Source organism: Trematomus bernacchii, unplaced genomic scaffold (genome assembly GCF_902827165.1).
Source record: "Trematomus bernacchii unplaced genomic scaffold, fTreBer1.1, whole genome shotgun sequence".
Lineage (NCBI taxonomy): Eukaryota > Metazoa > Chordata > Actinopteri > Perciformes > Nototheniidae > Trematomus > Trematomus bernacchii.
The window spans coordinates 7,323,251-7,350,384 of record NW_022988043.1 but is presented as its reverse complement, the minus strand read 5'-3'; the positions used below and the strand labels follow the sequence as shown (position 1 = coordinate 7,350,384).

At 38.3% G+C, this 27,134-nt stretch overlaps 1 protein-coding gene across 1 annotated transcript in view; it reads right to left on the bottom strand.

Moving 5' to 3' along the window:
• grid2 (glutamate receptor, ionotropic, delta 2) overlaps positions 1-27,134 on the bottom strand; it is a 410,560-nt gene that overhangs the window by 169,786 nt on the left and 213,640 nt on the right. Inside the window, exon 3 of the mRNA XM_034118783.1 lies at positions 373-660. Within this exon, the coding sequence (XP_033974674.1) occupies positions 373-660 (288 nt within the window). The remainder of the gene's footprint in view (positions 1-372; positions 661-27,134) is intronic.

Sequence of the window (27,134 nt, the reverse complement as noted above, 5' to 3'; positions counted from 1 at the left end):
CTGCATCTTGGTGTGTGCTGTAGGACGACAGACCTAGTTGTCACTAGTTGTTCATTGTAAATAGATAGGGTTGTTTCCAAATATATTCATGATACAAGACAAAACAGCTAGTTAGCAAATAGATCGGCAACTGGCATCTCTTCTTTTATTCATGTCAATTGGTGGTTTATAAGCTACCTTTGAATTTCAAATTTAGAAATATCTAAATTATGTATAATATGGTTTCCAATTTTCGAATAGCAATATTATTTCCACTTAAATTATACATTTGATTGATTTGTAGACATATAGACATACAGGCAGGCACAGAAGAAGGAAGGGTATTATATTAAATACTAGTATTAGTGATTGCTTAGATGGTTATTTCCTTACCGAAATCAGAATCATAGAAGATGATGAACTTCTGCCAGCTATACTCAGACACCACTTGCATGATGACGTCATTGAGATAGATGGGAGGGCGGACCATGAGGGTGTAGTCATCTGTTCCAGGGACGCGGCTGGTTGGTGGGCAGTCGGAGCGAGGGGATCCCGCAGGGGAGCGCTGGATAAAGAGGTGGGGGATGTGCATGGCATTGGACAGAGTCTGAATGCTGCCCGCAGACATGCAGCCGATTGAAGTGACCAGAGCCAGGATCCCACGGTTCATCAGCTCACAGGCTGGATGGAGGGGAAGAGGGAGAAAAACAAAGGAAGATAACTTGTTATTTTTCAAAGCATACAAAGAGAACTATGTTTTGGTGGAGAATAAGCAGTGGTAAAAAGGGAATGTGTTGACACTGAGCGATACCAAGGCAAAATGTCAATCAAAGTTATTATTCATGGTGAGAGTGCACCAAGGCAAATTATTTTCATTCTTCAGGTCATGAAACTGCTGTGACAACCAAAGACAAGAGTCAACATACATATATAATATATATATATATATATTTGCACATGCGTTGCATAGTTATTTTGAGGATTAAAGGTGTTACTTTCTCAGTGCTCATCATCTCTCAAACATTATCTGTGCTTTATTTTTATTTCCCTTCCACTTGCATCCTTCCTAGACCTGTAGTGCTGTCAAAAACCTTTAACGTCTACTCTCTCAAGCCTCTCCCCTGTTATCTCCCCTCTTGTCCAAAACAGCCCCTCTAGAGTGCTTACCTTTCAGCCCCAATCATTTCAAAGCTGCCGTCTTGCAGTGATTTTGATTTGAGTTGCCTTAGAGCTCCTCTGAATGTTGTGTGCACTGTGCTCAATGCGCAGTCATTTGCCTTCTTCTTCCACCTATTTTCTAACATCTTTCTACAGCACCTTTTTCTATTCCACCCACAAATCTTTTTCATCTTTACACAGTGGCCGTATCTCCCTCAACTATTGTAATACTTCATGGCAACACAAACAGTATATCTTTCCTCCTACCTTCCCTTAATCCAACCATCTTTTGATTAATCATCTCTTTAGTGCTTTTTTAATCTTTTATCCATACTTCTTTGCTTTCTTCAATCTGTTCTTCCATTACTTATATCAAGAAGGTCACTTACACTTTGCACTCTTGCCCCATTTCTTCATCCCTCATCCATCTTATTTCCTCACTATCGTTTGCCCGCATTTTGCTCAACACTATGTCCTTCACTTTGTGCTAAACACCACACTTTGTTGGGTATTTCACTTCTAGTTGACTAAAACCCTGTCACAGAAACACTTGGTTAAACAAAAAAGTAGTACAAAAAGAGTTTAAAGACATCACATTGCACAAAACTACACAGACACACACAGACAGATGGTGCTTTGGCTATGTGCAGTGGCGAAAAGCGCAATCTAAAGCACACAGTCAGCCTGTATAATGCCACATGCACTAATCTGTCGTCACTGCAAAAATAAAGACAGAAAAAAAAGGAAAGAGAGTTTCAAAGAAAGAAAAGCTTGAGGAGACAGATTCATAGTGCTGACAAAAGCAGAATAGAACATGGTATCTGTGCATGTGTGTGACAAAGAGAACATAAGTGTTATACAACACTTTCCCAAGTGTCAACTGGAAATTCAAAGTGTTTTTGAGGATTCATTCTTAAATCGCGACAAGTCCAGGCATTTGTGCTTGTCTGCATATTAGTGATGCGCAACATGGTGTCTATTTAATTGCTTTTGCCATTTATTCACATCATTTAAACATTACTGATTTTGACATATTGCGTTTAAGATGTACAAGTCACTCTTCAAACAAATGTATTCACCTGTTCAGTTAACTCTGTCTTGAACATTCTGCATTTGTAAACAGTAAAGTTTAATACACAAGACAAAAAATACTTTCTGTTTTACTCCGAAGAGCCACAGTGTATAGGGTAAAGTGGTTAGAGATGTCACTAAAGTCTTTAGCAGTTTGGTGATATATTTCAAATTTGGAGTCAATAGCTATAAATATTTAAACATGAAACCCATTCTGTAATTAATTGGCAATACATTGTTAGAAATTATTTTCCTCTGTAGCAAAAGCTGAAGGGTTATTTCAGGCAACCATTTCCTCATGCATTGATGTAGATGATTAATGAGTCGAAGCTAAAGCTGTTTCAATCTCACTGCTTATTGTGCAAGTCTACATTTTGAGGAATTAAAGTGTAACACTATATGATTAAACTTCACTAAGTGTCAGCATACTGCTTAGTCATGGCCATTATTCTTCAAATCAATGAGCCCATGATTCAACTTCTATCGAAAATCACCTTCATTTTTTAACATACTGTATGCCTGTTTGTGGGTGTGGGAATGTCCACCTGTGGATTTATTTATGCACTCACTAAATGTGTGTGCATTGTGTGCCTGAGTATGTGAGTCTGCATTTCTCTGAATATTTGAGCTTAAAACCAGTCGTGTTTCATAAGCTTCTTTATCCGGATTCCACTTCTCTATTATAGCAGTCATGCTAACTAATGCTTTAGCCGCCCTTGCTGGAGTCTAGCTGTAGCACATTAGCTTAGCATCATCAAGGCTTCAGCTAATGGAAGGCGTGGCTAATCCTCTACTTATTAGGGTGCTTTGGAGAATTAGTGCCCTCATCCCCTCTACATCACACACTCTTAAGTCTGCAGGGGGCTTCTAAGCACTAGGCTCATTATTCCTCTTTGCTAATGACTTAAAGGACCCGTTGCGTTGACTCAGCCCAATCACTCTGAGGTAGGCAACAGTAAAAGGAGAGTGAGAGGTGCATGTGAAGCTAAATATGTCACTTTGAAGAGTTTGACAGGACCTAAGAGGAACACTTTGCTTACTGATTGAAAGGTTTAGAAGTATATAAATAACTTTTAGTCCGGCCCGAGTAAGTATGAGTTTAGTGATAAGCTGTACAGGTGGATATTGTTTCCTTTTACCTTGCCAACACGTTTAAAAACAACCACTGTGTATAATGACGAGAGTTGGAGCAAAAACTGATTTGGGTTACATACAGAGAGGTGTGTAGGAGGTGTGCAAACAAATACAAAGTGTGGCGCTATTTTGAGTTTTTCACCTATCATCCTGAACCATAACCGCCTACAACACTCCCAAACTATCACCAGCCCACAAACTCACACACTCATACATCCAAAAATCCTCACAGTAGATGAGCAGCATACATTCCAGGATAAATCTCCCTAAAGCAGCTAAGAGTCATTTAGAGTTGTTTATTTGAGGGATATACATGTCAGCCAAACACACATGTGCGCACCAAGAGTTCAGGCTGTCAGCCACAGGGATTACTAAGGGACTCGTCTTGTGCATTTATTTATTTATTCATTTTGCTGGGAGGTCATCATGCCTGAACGGAATCTCATCTCGTCATCACATAGCTCTGCCGGGAACACAACTTGTAAAATACAATACATCTTCTTTACATTGTTCCTATTTTCAAAGTTGATTAAACTGCTGTCTTATCCTGGTCTTGTTTAAATGTCCTGTCATTTTGTATGCATGTTGTTAATGTCAGAGTGTGTGTTGTCCATGTGTTGTCTGCAACAGAGCATTTTATTGAGCTCCCTCTCCTGCTTGTCGGTCTGTCGGAAGAAATGGACTGCAAGCACTTCACCTGCACCCAGGTGTGACAGATTCTTCTCTCTATCTGAGTTTCTCCAAGCAGCTCTCCTCCCACCACGCACTCACACACACACACACACTTCATCACATTGATACCCGGTCCTCTAGTTTCTGTGGCCCAGTGACTGAGGACGGAAAGGAGAGGAAGGAGAGAGGGGTAGGAAGCAAGGAAATCAATATCTGAAGAAAACCAATAAAATAGTTTCCGCAAGCCTGAAGCTGTAGGGCATTTCTTCAGTGAGTTAGACAATAGAAGAGACCAGGGAAATAATGCTAGTGCCTGTTTTAAACAGAGTTTAACACAATTATACACAACTATAATTTAATATCCCTCTGACTATCACTGGATTGAGGCTCTGACTTGAAATAAAACATACAAAAAAACCTATAACTAAGCTATACCTCCAGTTTAAGATATGCAACCAGTGATATTTAAAGGAAATCTATCATGCTATACAGTAAATAGCATTAAAACAAAGTTTCGGATAATTGGCACATTTTTTACTTCTTAGTTTAAACTTCATCATGATCATCAATCATCATTCAACAGCAGGGAGTTGCTAATCAGAAGTGTGTTCTCCATTTGCATCAGCCGTTTTTTTTTTTCAGGTGTAGCTGACGGAATTAATCTGAAAGAAAAAAACTATAGGAAGAGTGTGCAATCGTAATGAAGTGTTTGGTTTAATCCCAAATCCACAAAGATAGAGACGGGAGAGAGAGAGAGAGATAGAGTAAGCCGTAGCCAACACTGTCATAAAGCCAAAAGTGTATCTCCATCTCTAAAACTGTGCGTTAGTGTGCGCCTGTGTTGGTGTGGATGACCTACTTGTGTTTGTGTTTTGTTTCATGTATTGTTCTAGATCCACAGCTCCAAACGGCTGCCATGCATGGTGCCAAACACGACTAAGCACTGAGTGGCAGAGAGGTGCTTACACTGCTGGCGGCTGCACTGTACATGCCTCTGTGTGTGTCTGTGTGGACTGATGGATTGTTGATATAAGATCCTTGAGGGAATTAGCACTTGCATTAATGTAGTCATCGATGTGAGTGAGAAAAAAACAACATGCCCTTTCCATCTTTGATTCTTCTGAAATGTATAACTGTAAGTTCTCTGACTCCTGGCACTTCCTGTTGCTGAAAATACCAGACCAATGATTTCTTGCAAACACAATCTGTTCTTATTCCTGCCCCCAGTACGCCCCCACACCCTCGCCTGTTCCCATTCACATTTAATGGACCCCTTTGGTCCCTTCATCTTGTCACATTTAACTTCATCTATTCCTAGCTAGCTTCCAATCTTTGTGCCCTGCAGATGAATACATCCTCTCTTTCATCTGGCAACTTTTCTTCTCTGTAACGTAATGTTCCTCCTTTCCTCATTTCCTTCAACTGCCCCTCAATGCAACACTATATTCACCCAGTTATCATCCTCACCAGCTGAATGCCCCTTTCTGCTTTTTTATCAATCCCCATCTCTCTCTCTCCACGTCTATTGTTCTTCTGTTTATTATAAACCTTCACTCTGCCACATGCTCTACTTGCTTTTCTCTCCTCCCTTTTTCATAAATAGCCCGTTTTTGCTTAACTTCATTATCTCCCTCATCCATATTTTTGTCTTCTTCCTCTCCACCACCACCTTCCTGTATTCAATGTGAATAGAGTAGTTACAGAGTGTTACAGGGTGTTTGTAACACTAGTGTTTTCATCAAATGTATTTCCTAGTTTTAAACTGTCCTCACTGTGGAATTCATAGTAAACAAATGTGCCTTTCTTTTTGCTTTCACTGTTGTTTGGCACGAGATGACTCCTCTCCACACCCTGCTCTTGTTTTCTACTGCAAGCTGATCTTTACTTCCTCCACCTTTTGCCACCAATCCAGACTCAACCTAATCCTTAACTCCATTATCTCAGATTGCTGTGCAGTAGATCATTGTGGGCAAGTTCATTTTTCACCTTCCACCATCCATCCATCAACTCAATTGTTTGCCAAATCCAATTAGACTGTACTACAGTATGTGCACTTTTACCTCTAGTGCTAACTTCATTCTCTCTTAATATCCTGCACATATCCTTTCACATCTAACCAAACACAACCTTCTTCCCTTATCATGTGCTTTAGAGTTGTGTACAGTTAAAGCTCTGCTATGTATTGGCATTTTATCAAGTTTGATTGGGAAGTATCCCTGTACATGCCCAGCCTCTCTTCCATTGTATCTATGGTTCATATCTCTTTCTCTGTTTCCATTAAGTCTCTGTTTCACATTAAGGACATTTCCACACCAAATCATTTCAATCCAAAAGTAAAGAGAAAAGGGTGCAGATTCCCTTCCATGTGTCTCTTACATCAAGTATGGTGTGAATTTGTAAAGAAAAAAGATTTACAGGTGAAAAACGAAAAAGTGACACATCTGAACATTGACTCTCCGTCTGTGCTCCGTGAATCCAATCCAATCCAATCCACTTTATTTCTATAGCACATATTAAAAACAGAGGGTTTACCAAAGTGCTTCACAGCAAACATAACATTATAATAAAATATAATATTACAATAATAGATAAAAGGCACACATAAGAATAGATGAAAGGCATACATAACAGTGTTTCCCACATATTTTGATTCTATTTGTGGGGGTGAAGACTTTTTAAGGCCTTAAATTCTGATTATCAAATGTAAGACTTTTTATGACCCCGCGGGAACCCTGTTTTTGTAATTCAATGAATTTCAGTTGCCTGCCTTCCCTTAGTATCATATAGGTCTCTTTTTTCTTGATGCTGTTAACATATTGTACACAGTCACATACTTCCCAGGTTGTCAGCAGTTTTCGGCTTTCCTCCTCTCCGTTAAAAAAAGTGCACTCGGATCAGACTTTGTGTGAAAGGCCTCGCTACTTTAGCCTTTTCTCATTTTATTTTTCGTGTCTCCTTCGGCTCTTCCTCACCCCATCCACCCTCAATCCATTCAAAGAGACCCGCCGCTGTATACTGTATCTTTGTGTCTGAGGTCTATCCGCTGTTGAGTCAGGGAGAATAACGTGTCCCCTGGGAAAATCCTCAGCTCTTTTGTTTACAGCCCTTGAGCCTTTGCCTGCAATATATTACTTTACCATGACAGGTCTTTCTCTCCTTCCACACTTACACGTGATTATTGCAATATTATGGTTGATGAGGCTGATCAATTGATTCTCAAAAACACCCTACTGTATTTAGTTTGTTTACCTAATACACAATGCAAACACTTTTTTATTTTAATTGATTAAGGCCAACGTAACTTAACTTTCTTTGATGTATACATATTAGAAAAGTTGTGCTATGATGTTGGAAGTTTCAGGTACTGCGGGAAATGCAGATGCAGATCCTGCCTTACTTGGTGTATAAAGAGGAAATAAATCCTCTTTGTATAAAGAGGAAATAAATCATCATAAATCTATTCTTATCACAGTATAAAATGTTTCCTGAAAAAATATTTCAAAAAATTGCAACATATTGGCCTGATTAAAGTATTAAAGTAGCTAATCCATTGCCCTACTTTACATTTGCTCTTTTTTACATGTTCCTTTCATTTTTGGCCTCGTAACATATTTGTATGTGAACACTGGATACCACTTTCCAAAAAAGAGACACAAACACAGGCACAGAGCATGTTAATAAGCATGTACTGTATATACTAATGGACTGTTACCTACCCCCAGTCTCTCTCTCTTGCTATCTTTTTCCTATTCTCTTTGTCAGCAAGGGTAATGACCCATTTGTCAAAGCTTTAATCATATTAAGACAATGGATTGGTTGTTGTTCACCGCTAATGGCACGGTGTGTCTCTGTTTTCATTGCCTGTGTACACAGCAGATGTCATATTTTCCCACTTGGTGTCTCAATAGTCAATTGCATGCAGGTGTTTGTGTGCATGTGGGGTACTTATATTTCTGTTTGTCAGTGTGCTTTCATGCCAGTGTATAGATATCCTCAGCAGAGATTGAGATATTGAATTATAATACAAACAAATACTATGTTGCTGTGAGTTTGATTATTATTTGATAATTGAATGAGCTGAGTGAAAGTGTAACTGGTTCTCAGCTTCCCATAGAGCAGGGGTGTCAAACTCAATTTCATCGCGGGCCACATCAGCATTATGGTTGCCCTCAAAGGGCCGGTTGTAATTTTAACACTATATAAATATACATATATAAATATCAAAATAATGTTTTATACTGTATAACAATATTGCCTCTGCATTGGAGTATTATTGGTTTTGGCAATAACTACGTCTGAAAGCACATGGTTGTGCATTAATGTATTGTGCACGTAGACACAAAAATACTGTATGTGGGCTCAGACTAACATTTCACTCTCTTACTGTTACATAAATCCCATGAATTTATGAAATTTAGTTAGCCTCATCATATCTTATCAAAAAGAGATACAATGTTTGTGAAATCTATTTTTTGTGAATAATAAAGTATTTTTCTTTTGTATATCAAGCATTATTTAAGAAGGCTATATTTCATTTGAATTCAGCAATAATATTTTAATAGTCTGAAAGCCAAGACTTTGAGAACCCCCTGTCCCAGATCCTGCTGTGTTACTATCACCTGTCACTCACTATTTCAGTAAGCAGTGAGTGGGGGGGGGGGGGGGGGCGGCGGCGTGTTGAGGAGGAACAGAGTGAGAGGGGACAGGGATCGCGGAAGTTTTCCTCCTTCCTTTACAAACTTTACACAAGTATTTATAAGTATTTATCGTCTGAATATAGCAAAAAGACGTTCATACTCTGCAAGCCAAGACCTCATATATTTTAATCAACCAGAAACCGGAAATAACCGTAACGCGAGTTTTTCTAAAACATAATAAATCCATGTGTGTCTCTGAGCCGCAGCAACACCGACTGATTCTTAAAGAGCGGGTCATTCTGTCTGTTTGTTCTGGGACTGGAGTTGCTTGTCTCGGTTGCTGAAGCAGACTTTGCTCCGTGTTTGGTGTCTCTGTGCCGCTGTAAATTATGTTCCTTCAACTCTGTGTCACTCACAGTCACACACTGCTCACTCACCGCCTCAGAGTGCCGCTGCTGATAGGAAGTCGCTTCAGTGCGCACGTCACAAAACGAAATGCATTTTGGGACATGCAGTTTATGGGCAACGTGCTTAAACGGCATGTAACCGTATAATAAACTGTTTATATTCTTTGCGAGCTCTCGCGGGCCACATAAAATGACGTGGCGGGCCACATTTGGCCCGCGGGCCTTGAGTTTGACACGTCTGCCATAGAGCCTGCCAGGCTGATTGTACTCCATTATGAAATTGTGGAAGACATTACATATGATCTTGAGCTATTCATCCATCCATCAAACATAACATCTGATCAGATTTTGACAAAGAGTTAGGGATAATTGGACCTCAATCACAAACACCTCACTCTGTGATGATGTGTGATGTGATGGCCGGGGCATGTGTGTTTGCTTCTTATTAAATGGCCCAATGCAAAACTGTATTATTCATTGGAAACAACATGTCCTGATTTCTGAGTGGGTGGATGTGGGTCTGTGAGGTGTTACACACAAATGTTGTAGTCACAGAGAACTGGTATCATATATTATATGTATTAAGTGTTTACAACAGTGAAATATATTCCCTTCTGCTGTTATGTAGTGCATTTTCCTGCCTCTGAGAGAGCACCATGTTTAGTCATTACAATGACTTATTTAGCTTAAGCTTTATACAATAAGGATTTGAATGAGAGAGGGAAGAAACAGATAGACTTAGTGGGACATGACAGGAAATGTGACAAAGAAAAGATGAAAAGGGACCTTTTTGGTCTATAAAGAGTAAGTTGTGCATTTCAGAAGGAATATGTAAATGGTGATTGGAAAGAGGGAAAGAGAGATTATTTAGTCAATGTATTGCAGTGCTCTGAAAAATGAAGAAAGTAGAAAAGCCTGTGGAGGCAGACACAGACAAATGCAAATCAGCGGACAGGAAAGAGAGAGGGTGAACCCAATGAAAGGAGGGAGGGAATGAAAGATGGATGACTTATGGAGAGACTGTGGGAAACTCCATAATTATACATGACTGTATCAGAGTTACTTGGATGAGAAGGAAAGTGCGTGCTCCCTCACTGACAGAGGTGGGAATAGAGTGAGGAACAACAGAGAGCGGTTGACATGCATGTCATGGAAGGTTAGCGTAATTGTCCATAAATAATTATTGAAAAATAATTTACTTAAAAACATGCATTGCATTGAAGGAGGGAAGAGATCACAGTTTCTTTCCTCTTGATGAGAATAAACAACACACTGTATGTTTCATGCCTATAAAGGGAAACTGAGACACAGGCTATTTTATATAATGTTTGCTTTACACAACTGTTTTGATTATTTCCGCGTAATTCACCTTTGAGTCACAGATGATCACTTTGGACACATTCTATTCCCATGTATATGTATGTGTTCTAAGCTTATGAAAGGTTCTAAACGTGGCCTGATTCCTGATTGAAAGTCAAACATATTGACATACCATGCCTGAGCTTTTCTGTGTCTTCCTCCAAGATGTCAGCCCTACCTTTTTCCTTTTTAGTCGTATAGAAAAGGTACAATAACCATGACCTTTCCTGTCCTATAAATGTAACATATAATAAATATAATTTACTGACTAAAGCGTTAATCCTAATGTAAATGTGGCTATTAGACATATCAGCTTTATTCACCTCTGACTAATATTAGTTCTAATCATAAAATACATCTGATATGGTGCTGTATATTAATATGTATCTTACAAAAGGTGAAATACGTAGAGTCAAGGCCGTTCTGCTATCTCCAACTCTAGCAGCAGCAAGGTTTTTTTCCTTGCCATTAAATATCAACATACAGTTTTAGCTTTCATTTTCTCCTCGCACTGCTTAAACATAATGTTAGAACAAATAACATTATTGTTAATACTTAACATATGTTATCGACTGTTCCAGTGCAATACTGAGGGAAATGTCATGTGTGTGAAAGTATTAATTGCATAACAGTATGTCAACTTGAAAGTGAATAATGTACCACAGTCATTCAATTATTACACATCCTGGTAATGAAGTATGGATTGCCTGTACCAAATACCTACACAGTCAATAAATATGAAGTCTTGAGTTTAAGAGCCAGCAAATACATTACAAGTGAGGGTGTGGTGGGTTTTCAAGCGTTGTCTTTCTATAATTGAGTTTATATCAATTTATACAAATGTTTTTGGTACAAAAACAAATAATTGTTTCATTAACATTAGGTGCAACAATCAATATACTCCTCTCTTTTGGTTTCGATTTTGCATTGGGACACGAGTGGATAATAATAAAACTCACATTAGTCGACTGTTGTATGAAAGTCCTGACTTAACAGTGGAAAGGCCTGAGTGTTGTTCGACAATAAATCAGTGTTATACCCACAGTTTGGGGAGCATGAAAGCCGCCAATCTACAAAACAAATCTCATTTTCACTTCAAATATATACATATAATTATATATATTCCACTTGACAGATGGTGGTAACAACTGTGAAACACATTACTAAAGAACATTTTCAACATTGTACATGTATGTAAGTAAGTTCGAGTGCACACATTATGTGTGGGCGAGAGCACAGGAAGGTCAGGGTACTCGTTTCAACTCTGGAGCCTCATACTGTAGCTAAACACATCCAAAACAATGGACATAAGTGTGTGGGTAGCAAGCCTGCAGTATGGGAAATTCAATATTATGAGCTAGCAAACAGTGCCAGTTAACTTGATGACAGCACAGGAAGTATATAAAGGGGACCTATCATGCAAAACGTACTTTTGTACGTCTTTTATACATGAATATGTGTCCCCGGTGTTCCAGGGAACTCACCAAGTGTCAGAAAACACAACCCTCTCTATTTTCCTCCATACCCAAATCTCTAAAAAAGGGGCTGCAACGGATCTGATAAAAACTGATCCAGATTTGAACACTGTCCTGACGTCAGGACGGTGGCGCTACGGCTATTGGGCCAACTCTCCACCTATCAGGGGAATGTGGGGTTGGGCCACGGCCGGCCATTGCCGCTCGAAAGCGCTGGAGACGCTGTAGTACATATGCCAGGCCTGTAAGTGGCGCTGTAGTCTGCCACAAAAGCAGCGAAGAAGACTTCCTGCGCATGGTTGCTATGATTACCCTTCTGTTTATTCTCCGCTGTTTTTTCTCCCTCCCCGAGGCAAGCGTTTGCTCCCGCTGCTTTAATTCAATGCAATCCCTCCCCGTCGAAGCAAGTACTGTAATTATCTCCGGTTAGTCCACCAGCAGATGACAACCCACCTCTCCGCCTCTTCCAAGGAACGAGGGGACCGTGCGGCAGAGTTTCAGTTTCAGTTTCTTTCGCCGGTCAAGATGTCCGTTAAAGTTTAAATCTTCCGGACAAAATTAGAAAAGTGCCGGTCAAAGGTCTTCTTTGTTATTTATTGAGCTTTAAAACAAATGAATAACGACTCTATATAATAATAGGCTATAATAAAACACGGAAGACGGAGATCTATTTTTCTCCCCCTCTTCTGACAGCCCAGCAGCTGTTCAGAGCGCGCTCCCCTCTCCTGCAGGGGGGCGTGGTCAGCTGCAGCTCACAGAATCAGCCCCCTGCAAAAACAGTGCTGGAGAACAACAAATGGAGCGAAATGAGGCATGGCTTAAAGTCATGATCTGTTTGGTATTTTGAAAACAGAAACGTATAAATATACCTTATATAGGTATGGCCCTACAATATATCATTTAAATATATCATGATAGGTCCACTTTAAGTACCATGATAATGCATTATTCAATAACTGTTGCTTTCAAAACAACAACATGCTTAAGAACATCAAACCTAATTTAAAGTTTCTAGTATAAAATATATAATGTAAGCAGGACAGTCACGTGACAGTCAGACGGAAGTATATTTCATTCGTTATCCATCTGACAAAAATTCAAATGAATTATATAGTAGTCAATTAAATCAGCTTAGGCCTGTTTTAAAAATGATAAATCGATGATGACCTTTACAATTTAAAGATTTGTTTTAAATTAAGCAAAGCATGGGAATGAACATAAATGTTATCAGGAGGAACTGTCCACTTGAATCCACAAACCTACTCAAACTGTATTTACAATATGTTCTCACTGGTACTTGAGATAAAAGCCTCCCTGACTAGCATCTATGAGATATCAGACAGTTTCAAGGACCATATGGTGAAAAGGTTATTTGGGGTTATAACATTTCTCAACCTGCCCATGAGGAAAAAACAGACAGGCAAAATGAAAGGGCTTTGAAGTGCTCGTGCCTAGCTAAAGGCTACATTCACCTTTTATTTTACAGACGGGCCAGGTGAAAGGAGACTGAGATTCGGAGGGGAGGGAAAGAAAACTGACAGAGAGGTGTATGTGAGGAAAATACAAAAAGAGAGTCTGACACATAAAAGGTTAAGGTAAAGAGACAGAGAAGGAGACGCAGTGAAAGAGACAGCAGGGAGACAAATAAGAGATTAAAGAGCACCCGTATCTCCGTAATGACAGATGCAGCTGAGAGAGAAAAATACTCATGTTTTCTTTGATGCATTACAATTGTATTTTGACCCTCTCAATGTGACATTAACGCCAAAAAAACATATTGTATTGAACTGTATCGTCCTACGTTTGGCAGCGCCTCACAAATCATTAGCAGAAATGAGCCCATGTTTGAAAAAAAGTGTGTGTTTGTGTGTTTTACACTGTGAACTATTTCAGAGAAGAGAAAGTCTTCTCCAGCGTGCCACAATGCCTTTCCAAACTGCAATTGAACTGTTGTATGTGGAGTAATACAAACTACACACATACTGTGTACTATCAAACACTGCTACAGAGCAAACAGACACTGCACACACACACCCAGTGTCCCAGAAAACTAAATTGAGAAAAATAATACAAGAGTTGCACCCCAGCCTACCACTTTCTCTCTCGCTACCCCCCTTCCTCTCTCCCCTGGCAGCCTTCTTGATAACTGTTATGTTGCTGTAACAAGAATGAATGAGCTAGGAGGAAGGGAAAAGCGTGTGCATGTGCGTGGTTGGTGTTTGCTCAGTTCTGTCTCACAAATGTTTGTGCCACTGCATGCTTCCTCCCAGATCTTTCTTTTATGTAAGTGTGTTTGTGTTTCTCCAAACATATACTGTACACACAGTGTGTCTTGGTGTTTGTGAGCCATATGACAGATGGCAAGCCCCATCTGAAGACCTAGAGAGAAGAGAGTAGCAAAGAACTGATGCGTTTCAAGTAAAAAAGCGACAGCAGAATCTGTTTAAAGATTCTGCTGTAAGGCTGTTGATCCATAATTGAATGAGCAAGTGTTTGTAGCCAAGTATGCAGCATGAAAAATAATAACAAACATATATGCTGTGATTTTTGGTTTCTTGACTCCTACATGTGTTAAGTAAATATCCACCTTCATTAAAGAAGCTGTCAGCTTTAGCTTTAATAATCAGAATGTGAATCTGTGATGATCACTGTAATAGCTGTTGGCTTTTTGAAAGGTTGCACACATGAAGTCTGTTAAGGCTTTTCGACAAGTCCTTTTCTTCCCACTCTTTCTTCTCTAGCACTGTCTGCTCGAAGAGTACTGAATGTTCAATGGCGCACGTCATTCACTCCGACAATAAGAACTGACCCTGAGCTTCAGAGTCAAATGAGTAGTGTTTTGGAGGGTCTTTCACTTGTGTGTGTGCTTGTGTGCCAGTCTAAGGCAGATTGTAACAGCAGGACATCGGAAGCAACAACATTATTCCAACAGCTTTCAAGTCTAATTGCTTGCTGTACTGTTAATTGTGTTGGTGAAGTCTTTAAATAAATGTGGCCAGCTAATGTGTTGGTGTCATCAAGCAGTACCAAGCGTATCTCTGTTAAATGTCAGCCTGCTGTAACGAAAGGGGACTCTACGTGAGTGGTTGACTGGTCCTACAATCTGCAAAGCAATAAGTCAATAATATATTGGTGTTCATAAATGTGCCTGTGTGTGCGTGAGTGCGTGTGTCTGTGTGGTGTGTGTGTATGAAATATAATTCCATTGTTTGAGGTTAATCGTTGGAGTTTGTTTTAGATCCGTTGTTTTTCTTTCATGTAAACATACCTATTTTATTGTAAATATAAAATGTATTGCACTTTAACATGCTTTAAAAGTTCTGTTTAAATGTATATAGCTGTGGTGCCTGACAACAAAGGGTACTCAAAAATTCCAAACTAAACAACGGGACAAACATGTAGTGTGCCTATGAAAGAGGTCCTAGTGTGAGTAGTGTACCTTCACATCAACACTGAGACACTGCTTACATACTTTCCTGATCATGATGACATCAAAGGTTCCTGCACTAAAATAAATGTATTGGTATTGTTACTGTACAGTCATAAAAACTGTGTGAAAGCTCAACATTTGTACATTGTTGGTCTGATAAACAAGAACACCAAGAGTCTGGTTTATCTCAAATGACATAGGTAAAAAACCCTTATGCATTTCCTTTGAAAGAAAACTAATCTAGAGGATGGAAGCCCTTTGAATTGACAACATTTTTTCTTTCCTTTTTACATTAACAATGTAACAATGCTGGCATAAATAGACACCACAACGTCAGCGTCTAGTTTGTTTGCCTGTAGTCGGGTCGTGCTGTGTCGGCTCTCCCTTTGACAAAGACATTGATTCAGCTTTCTCACTCCCTCTCTTTCGTACCTTTCATACAGAAGAGCGAGGTAGAATAATGGTGCCAAATTCCCGCCTTGAAGGCTGCGTTAAAGGGGCTACGGTTTAGGTTATTGACCTCTAATGGGCAGCAAATAATCCCCATTCCAATAACACCACTGTTTTCACAGATTGTGGTTTTCAGTTGACTGGTACTTGTTCCTCAGATAGCAGTAACTAGGAACAACAATAGGAGATGCAAACTGCTTGAACACAATGACAGCAAAAAAACAGCTTTTAGCGCTGTGAGTGCCACCAACAGCCGGGTAAATGGGACAAGAGTGGGACTACCGCTGAGTGTCACCCAGCTAAACACACACACACACACACACACACACACACACACACACACACACACACACACACACACACACACACACACACACACACATACACATACACACACACACACACACACACACACCTCATAAGTATAACAAAGACTCATCAAAAAATGAAATGAAAAAAGCCTACATTCACCATATTGTGTATGAACAGTGAATAACAAATGTATTTGTTGGGCGCTTCATTTCTTAAAATAAATATTGGAATTTGACGTGTTTACCACAACATTGATTGCTTTAATGAGCAGCCCATTGTTGAGTGGGTGTTTGTTTGGCCCATGATGGAAAGTAATTGACTTTGAGGCTAAAACTCTGATTGGAAATGTTGTCTTACTGGAACATCCCTCTGGCAAAACTGATTCCGAAGTTAATTCAGATTTTGGAATAAGTTTATATTTTTTCTATGTACTGTTTAACTTTTTCTAGTTGCTTTCCATAAAGTGTGCTGAATACAGAAACAACATTATAAATGGCTGGGAAAATATGAAAGGGCAATTAAAAATTGTTTTTATCTTAAATTATTAATTAAAAAGCAATAACAAAACGTATCTCATATAGACACAGCAATTGCAAAATGGTTTTTCTATATGTATTGTTTTATAAATATGTTTTATCCGACTTGACTGTTTAGTCTCTCAAAACAAAACCATTATTATTAAATGGTAATTGTTACGTCCGAGTAAAGGGCTAACATATACTGCAGATACAAGCTGACGTCTAAAATCATGGCCTCAAAGCACATGATATTCAATAGTAAATAGTATGACCTTTATTTATCAACCAATTGGTTAACCTGTTATGCAGACCCTATCTATAGTGCATATAGAAGTCATTCGTAGTAAATTCAATGCAGTGTAAGAGGGCAGTGAGAAGCAGAACAACAGCTCTGTGACATGACACATTTTTGTGTTTCTTTTGTTGTTAAGCAATTACACTTGTGTATGAAATAAACGTATTGTGCTAATGTATGTGTTAATGTGGGAAGGGGAAGTAAAACACTGAATATTGATGTATGACTGCAGCACAGTAAGCAGATTGAGGACCCATACAGGAGGAGATTTTACAGTTTTCTAATCCGTTTACAAATGATAAACCAGAACATGAGAATCAGCAGCAAGGGGTAATGTACCACAGTTTAAGCTTTAAAGAAAACAGTGCCAACAAGAAGAACACAATGTCGTTGTATGGTAATGTGTACATTTGGAACCATTTTAAATACTTTCATCCCTTTAGAAGTGTTCCTACAATGGTTATGGATGAATGAAATTGTCTGAGATCCTGTTTGTCAATTCTCGCTCAACTTAAACTCTCATTATTATTCCAGCTGATGCAAATGTACCTTACCTTCAGACAAAATGTGTATGTATATGTGTGATTGTGTGTGAATCTGTGTTATCTTATACTTTTGTTATATGGGGGGGAGTCACCACCATGGTTTTAAGGAACCATCCTAATTAGTCACGCCAATGTCTTCTACAACCACATTGTACACAACATTACTGTGACTTATGTCAACATGCAACAGAGAGACATATTCTGCTTTTACAATTAGCAATACACAGAACATGGAAACATATTAGTGACATCATTTAGCATGATCAGACACACAAAATCCTCATTGCAAAGACTGCGTACTGTGTACCAGCTGCCATGTTTAATACATCCAAAGAATTATCAAGGCTTGCGTACACTTCACTATCTGTTGCTCTGTAGCAACACATTTCCATCTCTATCTCTCTGACTTAAGGGCTAAACATAGCTTGTTTTTTAAACATCAAACATTGGCAGAAAACCTAATCTGCATAATCAGTCAAACTAAAATCCAAATGACTCATGTGAACAACATATTTTGAATCTGAATATACAATCCAAATGTATTAAATGTGTGAACGTAATGCCTCTGAAATGTTGCAAAGTAACAGTTGCATTACAAAGTTTGACAGTGAAATAACAATTTGTTTCCTTTTTATTGCTTCCGGAAATGAAATGGTCTAACATTTTCCATCATGCAGGTTTACATTCACTCAGCTATATTCATTCTCAGCTAAAAGGGTCACAGTCGGTCACTAATGGAAAAGGGATTGTCTCCCTGGGGATAATTTTGGCTTCCAATTGCCAGGGTATATGTTCAATATGTACAGCATATATGTAGTCCAAAATCATTGGCTATAATGTGTTCTTTGTACACATTTCTTTCCTTGACAGGTAGACCTTACATTTTAGGACTGAAACATTATCACATTTTGGTGATATGAATGTATGTTTGTGAATAACTTTACTGCGATAGAAACAACATGCACATTCTCAAGTTCAATTCATGGTTGTTGTTTTCTGTAAAAGTGCGTTTGATGTGCAGGACATGCATATTTGAATTCTAAGTACTTTTAGGAACATGAAAGGAAGACAATGCAAATGACCATAATGCCTTTACATGTATGTTATGTATTTTAAGTATTTCCATACTAATTTAGTTTTGGTTTTGTAGCTTGAAACTTTAAAGACAATAGCCTTGTTCATTTCATTCATCATATTTACAACATTTATATGTCATTTGGTCCTTGCCTGTAGCACGTTTAACTTGAGATATACATACAAATGACTTTCATTTACTTTAGAGATACTAAATGTGGAGCATGTTCAGTTTGTGGGTTTTTGTTGTAGATGTTTGTATGTGTTGCAAATATTATAATGCTAGGCCAAAGTACAATAAAAAGTCAGACTAAACAGAAAATAATAGACCTAGAGTTACTTGCTTTCTCTTACGATGCTTTACAACTCGCTTTCTCTACTGCCTAATATCTCTGTTTTTTCTCCCTCCTCTCTATCTCATGCTGCCTATGTTCTCTGTTTCCCTCTTTTCCCACTCCCCAACACCTGTCTGCCCCCTCCCCAAATCTCTTCTCTGTAATCTCCCACCCACTCACTCCTCTCCCCTGCCCCACTCTGTGAAGAAACCAGACGGATGCTAAGGTTTAATGCTTTCATTTGGCTCGCTGTCAGCCCTTCCATCTCTTTGATACTTGTAAGCATAGTCCCACTGAAGACACTGTGATCAAATGTGGGCAAGCTGGCGTCTGCTCAGACACACAGGGGTTTGTGGGATGGCAAGGTTTTCCTCTGTGATGCCTAAGTGTGTTGGCATGTTTGTCGAGGTGCATGTTTATATTTGTTTCACTGCATGGATTTGAGTAGTTGGATTGGAGTGAGGGCTGTGACACAAAGAGAGATTTGTTGTTTGGCAGCAACAAAAGGCAAGTGCACAGACACATAAATGCAGACAGTAACACACAAAAAATACACATATAATTAAAGTTGCCAGTTTAAGAAGTGTACTGTTTGAAATGTGTATCAGAGAAGTAAGAAGAACCCTGGAGCAGCACATCACACACAATCTAGAAAGAGTAACACAAGGTATTGTTAATATGAAGAAGATAATGACTTTTTTTTTGGTCAATGGTTTAATACAATTAGTGTAATCAAACATCTAAAAGTAAAATGTTTTTATAACGGTTTCCCTGGTCTAACCTATGTCAGTTAAGGTGTTTCTTGACACAAAAGGTTTGGAAATAACTGTTTCAATCCACCACATATTGTACCAATTACTGTTCCAGTACAGTGATGGGATGATGTTCAGAAAAGCAACTAAATGTGCTTGTTCACTCAAATTGATCAATTTACCACAATAAATAAGTATAAATGGATTGATAAATTACCAAAAGCTGTGCATGGTTATTAAATTAATCAGCCATGTAACAAAAACAAGTACATATTGTGTTCTCCAGGTCTCATACATTAAAATGAATGTTGGTGTTTATTTAAAACACAGACAAGTTTTCATTATTAATGTAGCAAACTTAAATAAAAGAAAAACAGTTTGGTTATTTGGAATATGTGCCTCTGCCAGGAATGACAATAAATCATCACCTGTGTTTGCACTGACATCGCTGGCCAGGAAGAGCAGGCTTAGTTCTCCAAAGCTGCAGACATGGCATCTGGCAACTCGTACACAGGCACAGACAATATCAATTAAACGCTTAAAAGTATTGCAGGTCATTTTAAAAGTTACTTGATAAATACTAATTATGAAAAGAAGCCATGCCTCTCAGTTGTCCTCGCAGGCAATATTATCAATTTTGATCCAAATACAAACTTGTCTTGTGCCTGATAAATTGTAGAGAAAAATAGAGAGCCTCTGTTAATGTATTTATGTCCTCTTCCTCAGGCTTTACTGAAAGCTGTTTTATGTTATAAAACATTTAAATTCACATACATTTTGTTGTGTGTATGTGTTCCTCCCACTAAAGACACATTTTTAACTTCTACAACTTTTTATGACCACAGAAGGAACTGTTTACTTTATGAATCCTTTTGTGTGCACTTCCCTGCCTAAAAGAACAATTCATGTTTTTAACGGCTGACATACATTTTACATCCTTGTTTTGGTATTGTGAATATGACAGCAGAAAAACATAGATATCAAGGCGAGAAGCTAATGGTAAAGATAAGATAAGATAAGATAGAGCTTTATTGTCTCCCTTAGGAGAAATTTGTCTTGGGCATCGAGATAATAAACATAAAACATTCAGGTCAATCAGTCATAGATACAGAACAGAGATCACATATCACATGGCAAAGAAACAAACAAGAAACATACTGTACAGGTACAGCACTTTCCCTATTGCACATATCCCTATTGCACATACATAAATCAAATATTGCACTTTCCCTATTGTTAAAAGGACAGTCCTTGTCCAAAACATCACAAGCAAGACATTTTCCCAGCACAATAGTCAGAGTAAGCTTAGTTGTAATATGTGGCACCAACTAAATGATCACGTCCTGAAAGACTGATTCAATTTGTGCAGGTCGACAGACGCCTGGGGGCACGTGTGTGTGTGTGTGTGTGTGTGTGTGTGTGTGTGTGTGTGTGTGTGTGTGTGTGTGTGTGTGTGTGTGTGTGTGTGTGTGTGTGTGTGTGTGTGTGTGTGTGTGACAAAGGGTCCAATGTTTGTAACAAGGAAGGTGGAATCATGCCAAGTCTAAATGTCAGACACAGATACACCAAATAGCACAGCTCATCAGCCAGATCAAAACATGTGAATTCTTGTAGGAACCGGGCATACATAGTCAGGAAAAAACAAAAACATTTCCAAAGCTAAAAAGGCAAGCTGTTTAATTATGAAAGCAGTTGTCATGCAAACTATCTGCCAACATCCTGTGTGGGTCATTTTGTGAATCTCAACTCAAAGCTATTAATGGACAAAGAAGACAGGCTCCCTAGACACGCTTATTAAAGTGTTTGCCCCAAGGAAATTGTTATGACTTCAACATTCTAAGTTTCTTCTAGGTGAACTAAATTGTAAGCAATTAATAGCCTGAGAATACGTAGAAAATCTATCTCTGGAAACACAGAAAACCTGAGATACAGATGAAAGTGTTTTCAGTTCTCCAACAACACATCACTGCCAACGACCCATCTCTAGCTTAGCGTAATACATTTGAAATCAATTTAAAAAAGGACACACTTTTACAATGAGCTATCAAATTATATAGTGTATCTGCAAAAAGTATAATGAACGAGAGAAAAACTACACGCGCAACGAATTCCCCCACAAACTTGAGGCTGTGTGTGTGTGTGTGTGTGTGTGTGCGTGTGTGTGTGTGTGTGTGTGTGTGTGTGTGTGTGTGTGTGTGTGTGTGTGTGTGTGTGTGTGTGTGTGTGTGTGTGTACATGTTTTCCTTCCTGAGTCATATATTTTTGGTTTTAACATGAAATTGACTTTAACACAGACATCCATATTTAATTTACTTGTTTTGCCCAGATGTTCAGATATAGAAAGCTTTAAAGCCGTGTCAAAGAGTAATGGCTTTTACTTGTTTTGTCTTTGGTTTTATTTTTTATTGCGATATAAGCAAACAAATACTGCTTAATGTTGGAGGGCATTGACTGTAAAAATAACTATGTTTTAGTCCAGAGGTACGTTTACTGTAGGTCAGCAGGGTTACCTCAGAGGATCGACCCCTGTCCAAAATAAATGGGAAAATGCTCGACACAATAATTACATAAATGAATATAAATAAATAATACCACAAGGATTTTTACTTGCATGCGGATGCAATGTGGAATTTGCTGCATTGCGAAACTGTATCAAAATGCAAATACAATACTATGACAACATTTCACCTTGTCCTTGATTGTATAGGCAGTGTTTAGTGGGAGCAAGTGACAAAAAACAGTGAGAGCTTTTTGTTTCCATGGCAATGGCATTTTGATTTTAAGTCCTAAAGCAAGCACATCTGGAAGCAGAGAGTGTGGAAGCAAACTAATGAAGGAGATTAAGAAGTCATTTAAAAATTCTACATTTCTGATGAAAGACATATTAGAGCCATTTCCATCAGTCTTACATCCTGTTTCTCAGCAGCTGTATGAGTTGGTCACATTTAAACTTACCATCCAGGTCCATGAGCTTTATCCCCCTGTCTAACTGAACACATGTCTGAACAATTACAGCCTTCAGTAATTGCTCTTTGCTAAACACGTTTTTCCATTTGCTCTCATTTAGAGTGGAGTGTATTTGAATTCATTTTAGAAATAATCAATCAGCCAGTGTCAATCAATGCGTCCAAGTTCATTGCGTGTTTCTGCCCATGATTATGATAGTGTGCGTGGTGTGTCCATGCTGATGCTTTCACAGAGGTGTGATTCAGGTGTGCACATCTCTAGCTATTCTTTGATTATGAAACAATGTATAGGAGACTGAAATCATGCCACAACCTAAAATAATGCTAAAATGTAATACAAAATATTGAAATTTAGCAACCCACAAATTATTAAAAAAAACAAAAACAAACCATTTATATTAGCTTAACTCTCATGGGACATGCATCTTATTGACCAACCCCCGTCTGAGTATCTCCTCCGCATGCTTAAAACTGCCTCTGCAAAGATGCCCTATACTTCTTCTTGCAAGTCAGTGATATTAAAGCATGTAAACTAAGGAGATAGAATAAACCTATACTACAAGCATTAACAATAATGTATGTTGTCATAGTGCCATCTAAAAGTATTCCTTTCATGCTCTTTCAAGCCCCTTCAGTGAATACATCATATTGTGTGTGTTTGTCTGTATTTGTATGTATCATATTGTGTGTTTCGAGTGTTATAATGCATGTTTCATGTATCGTTGCCATACAGTACAGAATCCTTAAAAAATAAACAGTGTTTGTTTCACAAAACCCACAACCACATACTGTCAGAATTCACCTACATGCACATCAAAAACATGCAGAAGAAAACTCAAACAGATGTTCTGATTTGCCCCATGCTTCTGCTGGTAGACTACAGGGAAGTTGCACTTCCTTCTCTTTCGTTCGCTGTCATATTAGCCTTTGTCTGTATTCTTTAAGCTTTTACTTTACATTTCATGTCCTTTCTTCTTCTCTCCCTGTCTCAAATGTATTTCCCCCATTGTCTCTTTTCAGAATGTAATGCTGTAATATGATTTAGGTTTTTCATGCAAAAAATAGACATTTGGAAACCGCACCCTGTGCTTTTTTGACGCTTAGCCTCTTGTGGCGGAATAAGCCGCATAAAAACCCAACCCTTTTCTTTGTCTGCTGTGAAGTGAAATAAAAAGTGAGGAGCAGAGAACAACCGAAAGATAATACGTGACAGAAAGGAAATAAAACATGGGGGGTTTATCTGTGTAGAAATGAAGATGTACAATTATGAATTTCTTCTCCATCTAATGAAATGCCTAGGTGTCAGTTGACCACTTAACGGATTATTGATAATATGTGTGTCATTCTGAGGATATGTGTAATTGTTCATGTGCGCGCTACTCTGACATGTTCATGTGTGTGTGATAGGTCAATGAGACCTTTAAACCATTGCTGTTTAAGACAACATTGTCTTTAGCAGTCCGTGCATACACACACCAAGCTCACACATGCACACTATGGAAACAACTTCTCATCGCACAGGGCTCAGAGAGATGTACAGGGAGCCACTGACACCAGAGTGGGCTCTCTCTTAACTGTAAATCATTTTCAATCACATTCAGCAATGGTTAAATGGGCTTTTGAAGGCCACTGTAATTCTTCTCATTTAGTCCCTCATATCCAAGAGACGGCTAATGGTCAACATTTAACTTCCATGACACACTGCAATTGCCATTATCTTGATTAGACGAGATCAGGTGCAAAAGGACAGATTGTAGAAGGATGGACCGAAGTAAAATCATTGAAATATTTAAAAAGGAAGACAAAGATAAGCTTTAAAGGACCAATGAACGTTTGAAATTAAATGATGGTTGAGAATAACCTTAAGTCTTTGCATTAGCCATTGATGAATGGAGACAATTACCTTTACTATTATGTCTTGTATAGTATGGTACCACTCCGGATTATTATTATTTATTTTAAATACTGTATGCACTCAAAAACGTACAATCAGTTCCACTTTGTACTCCTTTTGTAATAAGCTGCCTTCAATACAATCTAACAGTGCAAGCCTATACTAGGAACGTGGAGATTTATACATCTTTAAAACAATGTAAGATTTTGCATGAAGGAAGGGTTATATTTCACTGAAAGCTCAACTCAGGGAACAATAACATACATTTTAAATAGTGAAATTGAAAAGTGCATTTGGGAGTGAAGCCTGGTGAATTTGGCATGCCCTTGTTTTAACAGTATGTAAAAAACAAGCTTAAATGATGTTGAAATAAACACAACAATGAAATGTGAGAAAATGTGATGAACTGAAATCTCTTCTACAAGTCTGAAGTTATCCTTGCAGTTGAGGTAAATAAAGACCCTATGAAAAATGTGAACTAAGGATACATATCCCTTTTACACATGACCTGAGTTTCATCCCACCACGAACAGTTCAGCAGTATAAAAGATGTATTACTAACACCAGGTAGTGTGCCAGAGAAAGTGATCATGCATTAGGTGTGGAAAGTGAATACAACACTTTGATGAGGGATTAACTTCCTGAGGCAAATGTCAACATTTAGTTGTTTCTCATTAAAACATGATCACCTTTTTTCGAGACCTTACAATATTGTGTTTTGTTCTCAAACTTTAATCTGCTTATTACAGCTTTATCTAACAAAGCTTTGACATAATGAACTAAACTAAATGAAGTAATTAGTTCTCTTGTCATATCATGTAATTTGTGGCACAGTCACAAAGTCTTGCACATTCTGTATTCTTAATCAGTGTTTGGATTTCCACCCCTATCCCTTCTTCCCCTCTGTTTTTTCTATCCTTTTTCTCTTGTGTCCAACGGCATTTATCTTTCCTTTTCCCGCCATCCCACTCAATACAGTATGTTGCTTCATCCATGGTTTTGAATATATTTGTGATGTGCACATGAGCTTAATCTCACACGTGGAAACTCTCCACTTGGTTGGGTGTATATCAGAGAAAACACAAGAGCCTTAATTAAAAAAGGAAAACTTTGCCACACTTAGCTGCACAAAGATGGGCAGCAATATTAGATGTAACAGCCTGTGTATGTCTATGTGTGCACACATCTTAATGTATAGGAGCAATTATGAATACAGATGTGTGTGTGTGTGTGTGTGTGTGTGTGTGTGTGTGTGTGTGTGTGTGTGTGTGTGTGTGTGTGTTATTTACTTGTGTCTGAATGTATCCATGCATTACTTTCATCAGTATCATTTTAATTATTACACCACATTATAATTAATCTTAAATCGCAGTGAGCATCATTAAAGTGATATATGTTGTTATGCATGCATTCTTCTCATCTCAGCATCCAAGGAGGTAATGTGTTTCTGGTGCTTTAACATAATTATTCACATATTTAACTTGAATTAAATGAAAATGTCAGAACCTTTCCTTAAATCTTCAACAGGGGTATTTTCAAGGTATGATTAACATGATCAAGAGACATTCATGTTATTTTAGGCTTAATGGTTTTCATTTCTTAACATCTAGATCAGTGAAGACCAGCTGGAGAGGAGAAGAGATACAGAGTCATTCAGAAGGAAAAGCAGAGAAGAACGGGAGAACGACAAGGCCATTAAGGCTGCAGTGGGGAGAAAATAATTGAGATAGGACCCAATAGAGTTGTCTCTTTCTTAATGAATTTATTTTGTCTTCTGAAAACAATCTGAAGAAAACAAAGACACTGCCTCACTCATATTTGTTCCAGTGTTGTACTTGTACTCATGATTATTTCCTGCTTTCATTAAACATATCCATCCCACTATCTGTGACAAATGATTTAAGGTTTGAGTAAAGGTCTAAATCAATCATTACAAAAAAGACCAAAGTAAAATGTATTATATGATATGCTTTTCCATTAATGATGTGCAGCAGTACACATGTATTCTCATTAGTGCAGAATAGGTAGATTATGTTTGCTTGAGTTGTTTTTATTATTTGAGAAGCTTTTGCTGGCTGAATTGGTCTCCATTCACTAGGGATTATTGAACTAGCAGAGTTCTGGTGTATACTTTCAGGTGATTGGCTATGACTATGTGTTGAGTCTCAAATGACTCTCGTATGAGAAAATCCAGACAAATATCAATATTGGTATGATATTAGCCTTGGGAGAGGTTTTACATGTCAACAATACTGACAAGTGTAATATATTTAAATGTTTGGAAATTAGTGGTGACAGTAGCCTCATTTGAATGCATGTTTATGTGTTGTCTACCAGTCTTTTGAGGCTACACAGACAGAGAGATTAAACATCTCAACAACTGACAAGGATCAGGAGACTAGTGTCACACGCATACATCTTTACACAGCAACCCAGCTCCTATATGCATCCCTGTGATCCTGTTCATATGTAAATTCATTGTGGCTTGCCATCTTCCAAGTTTCATTCTTGCTCTTTTCCCCACTCAATTGAATTCTGTGAACATTTTACCAATGAATTTAAAGATATTTGCAAAGATGTCACGACGGCAGCAAATATATGCGGTGGATTATTGTAATGGATCTTATTTAACTGTACCAGGTAGGGGGTGAACTGAGTCTTGGATTAGACA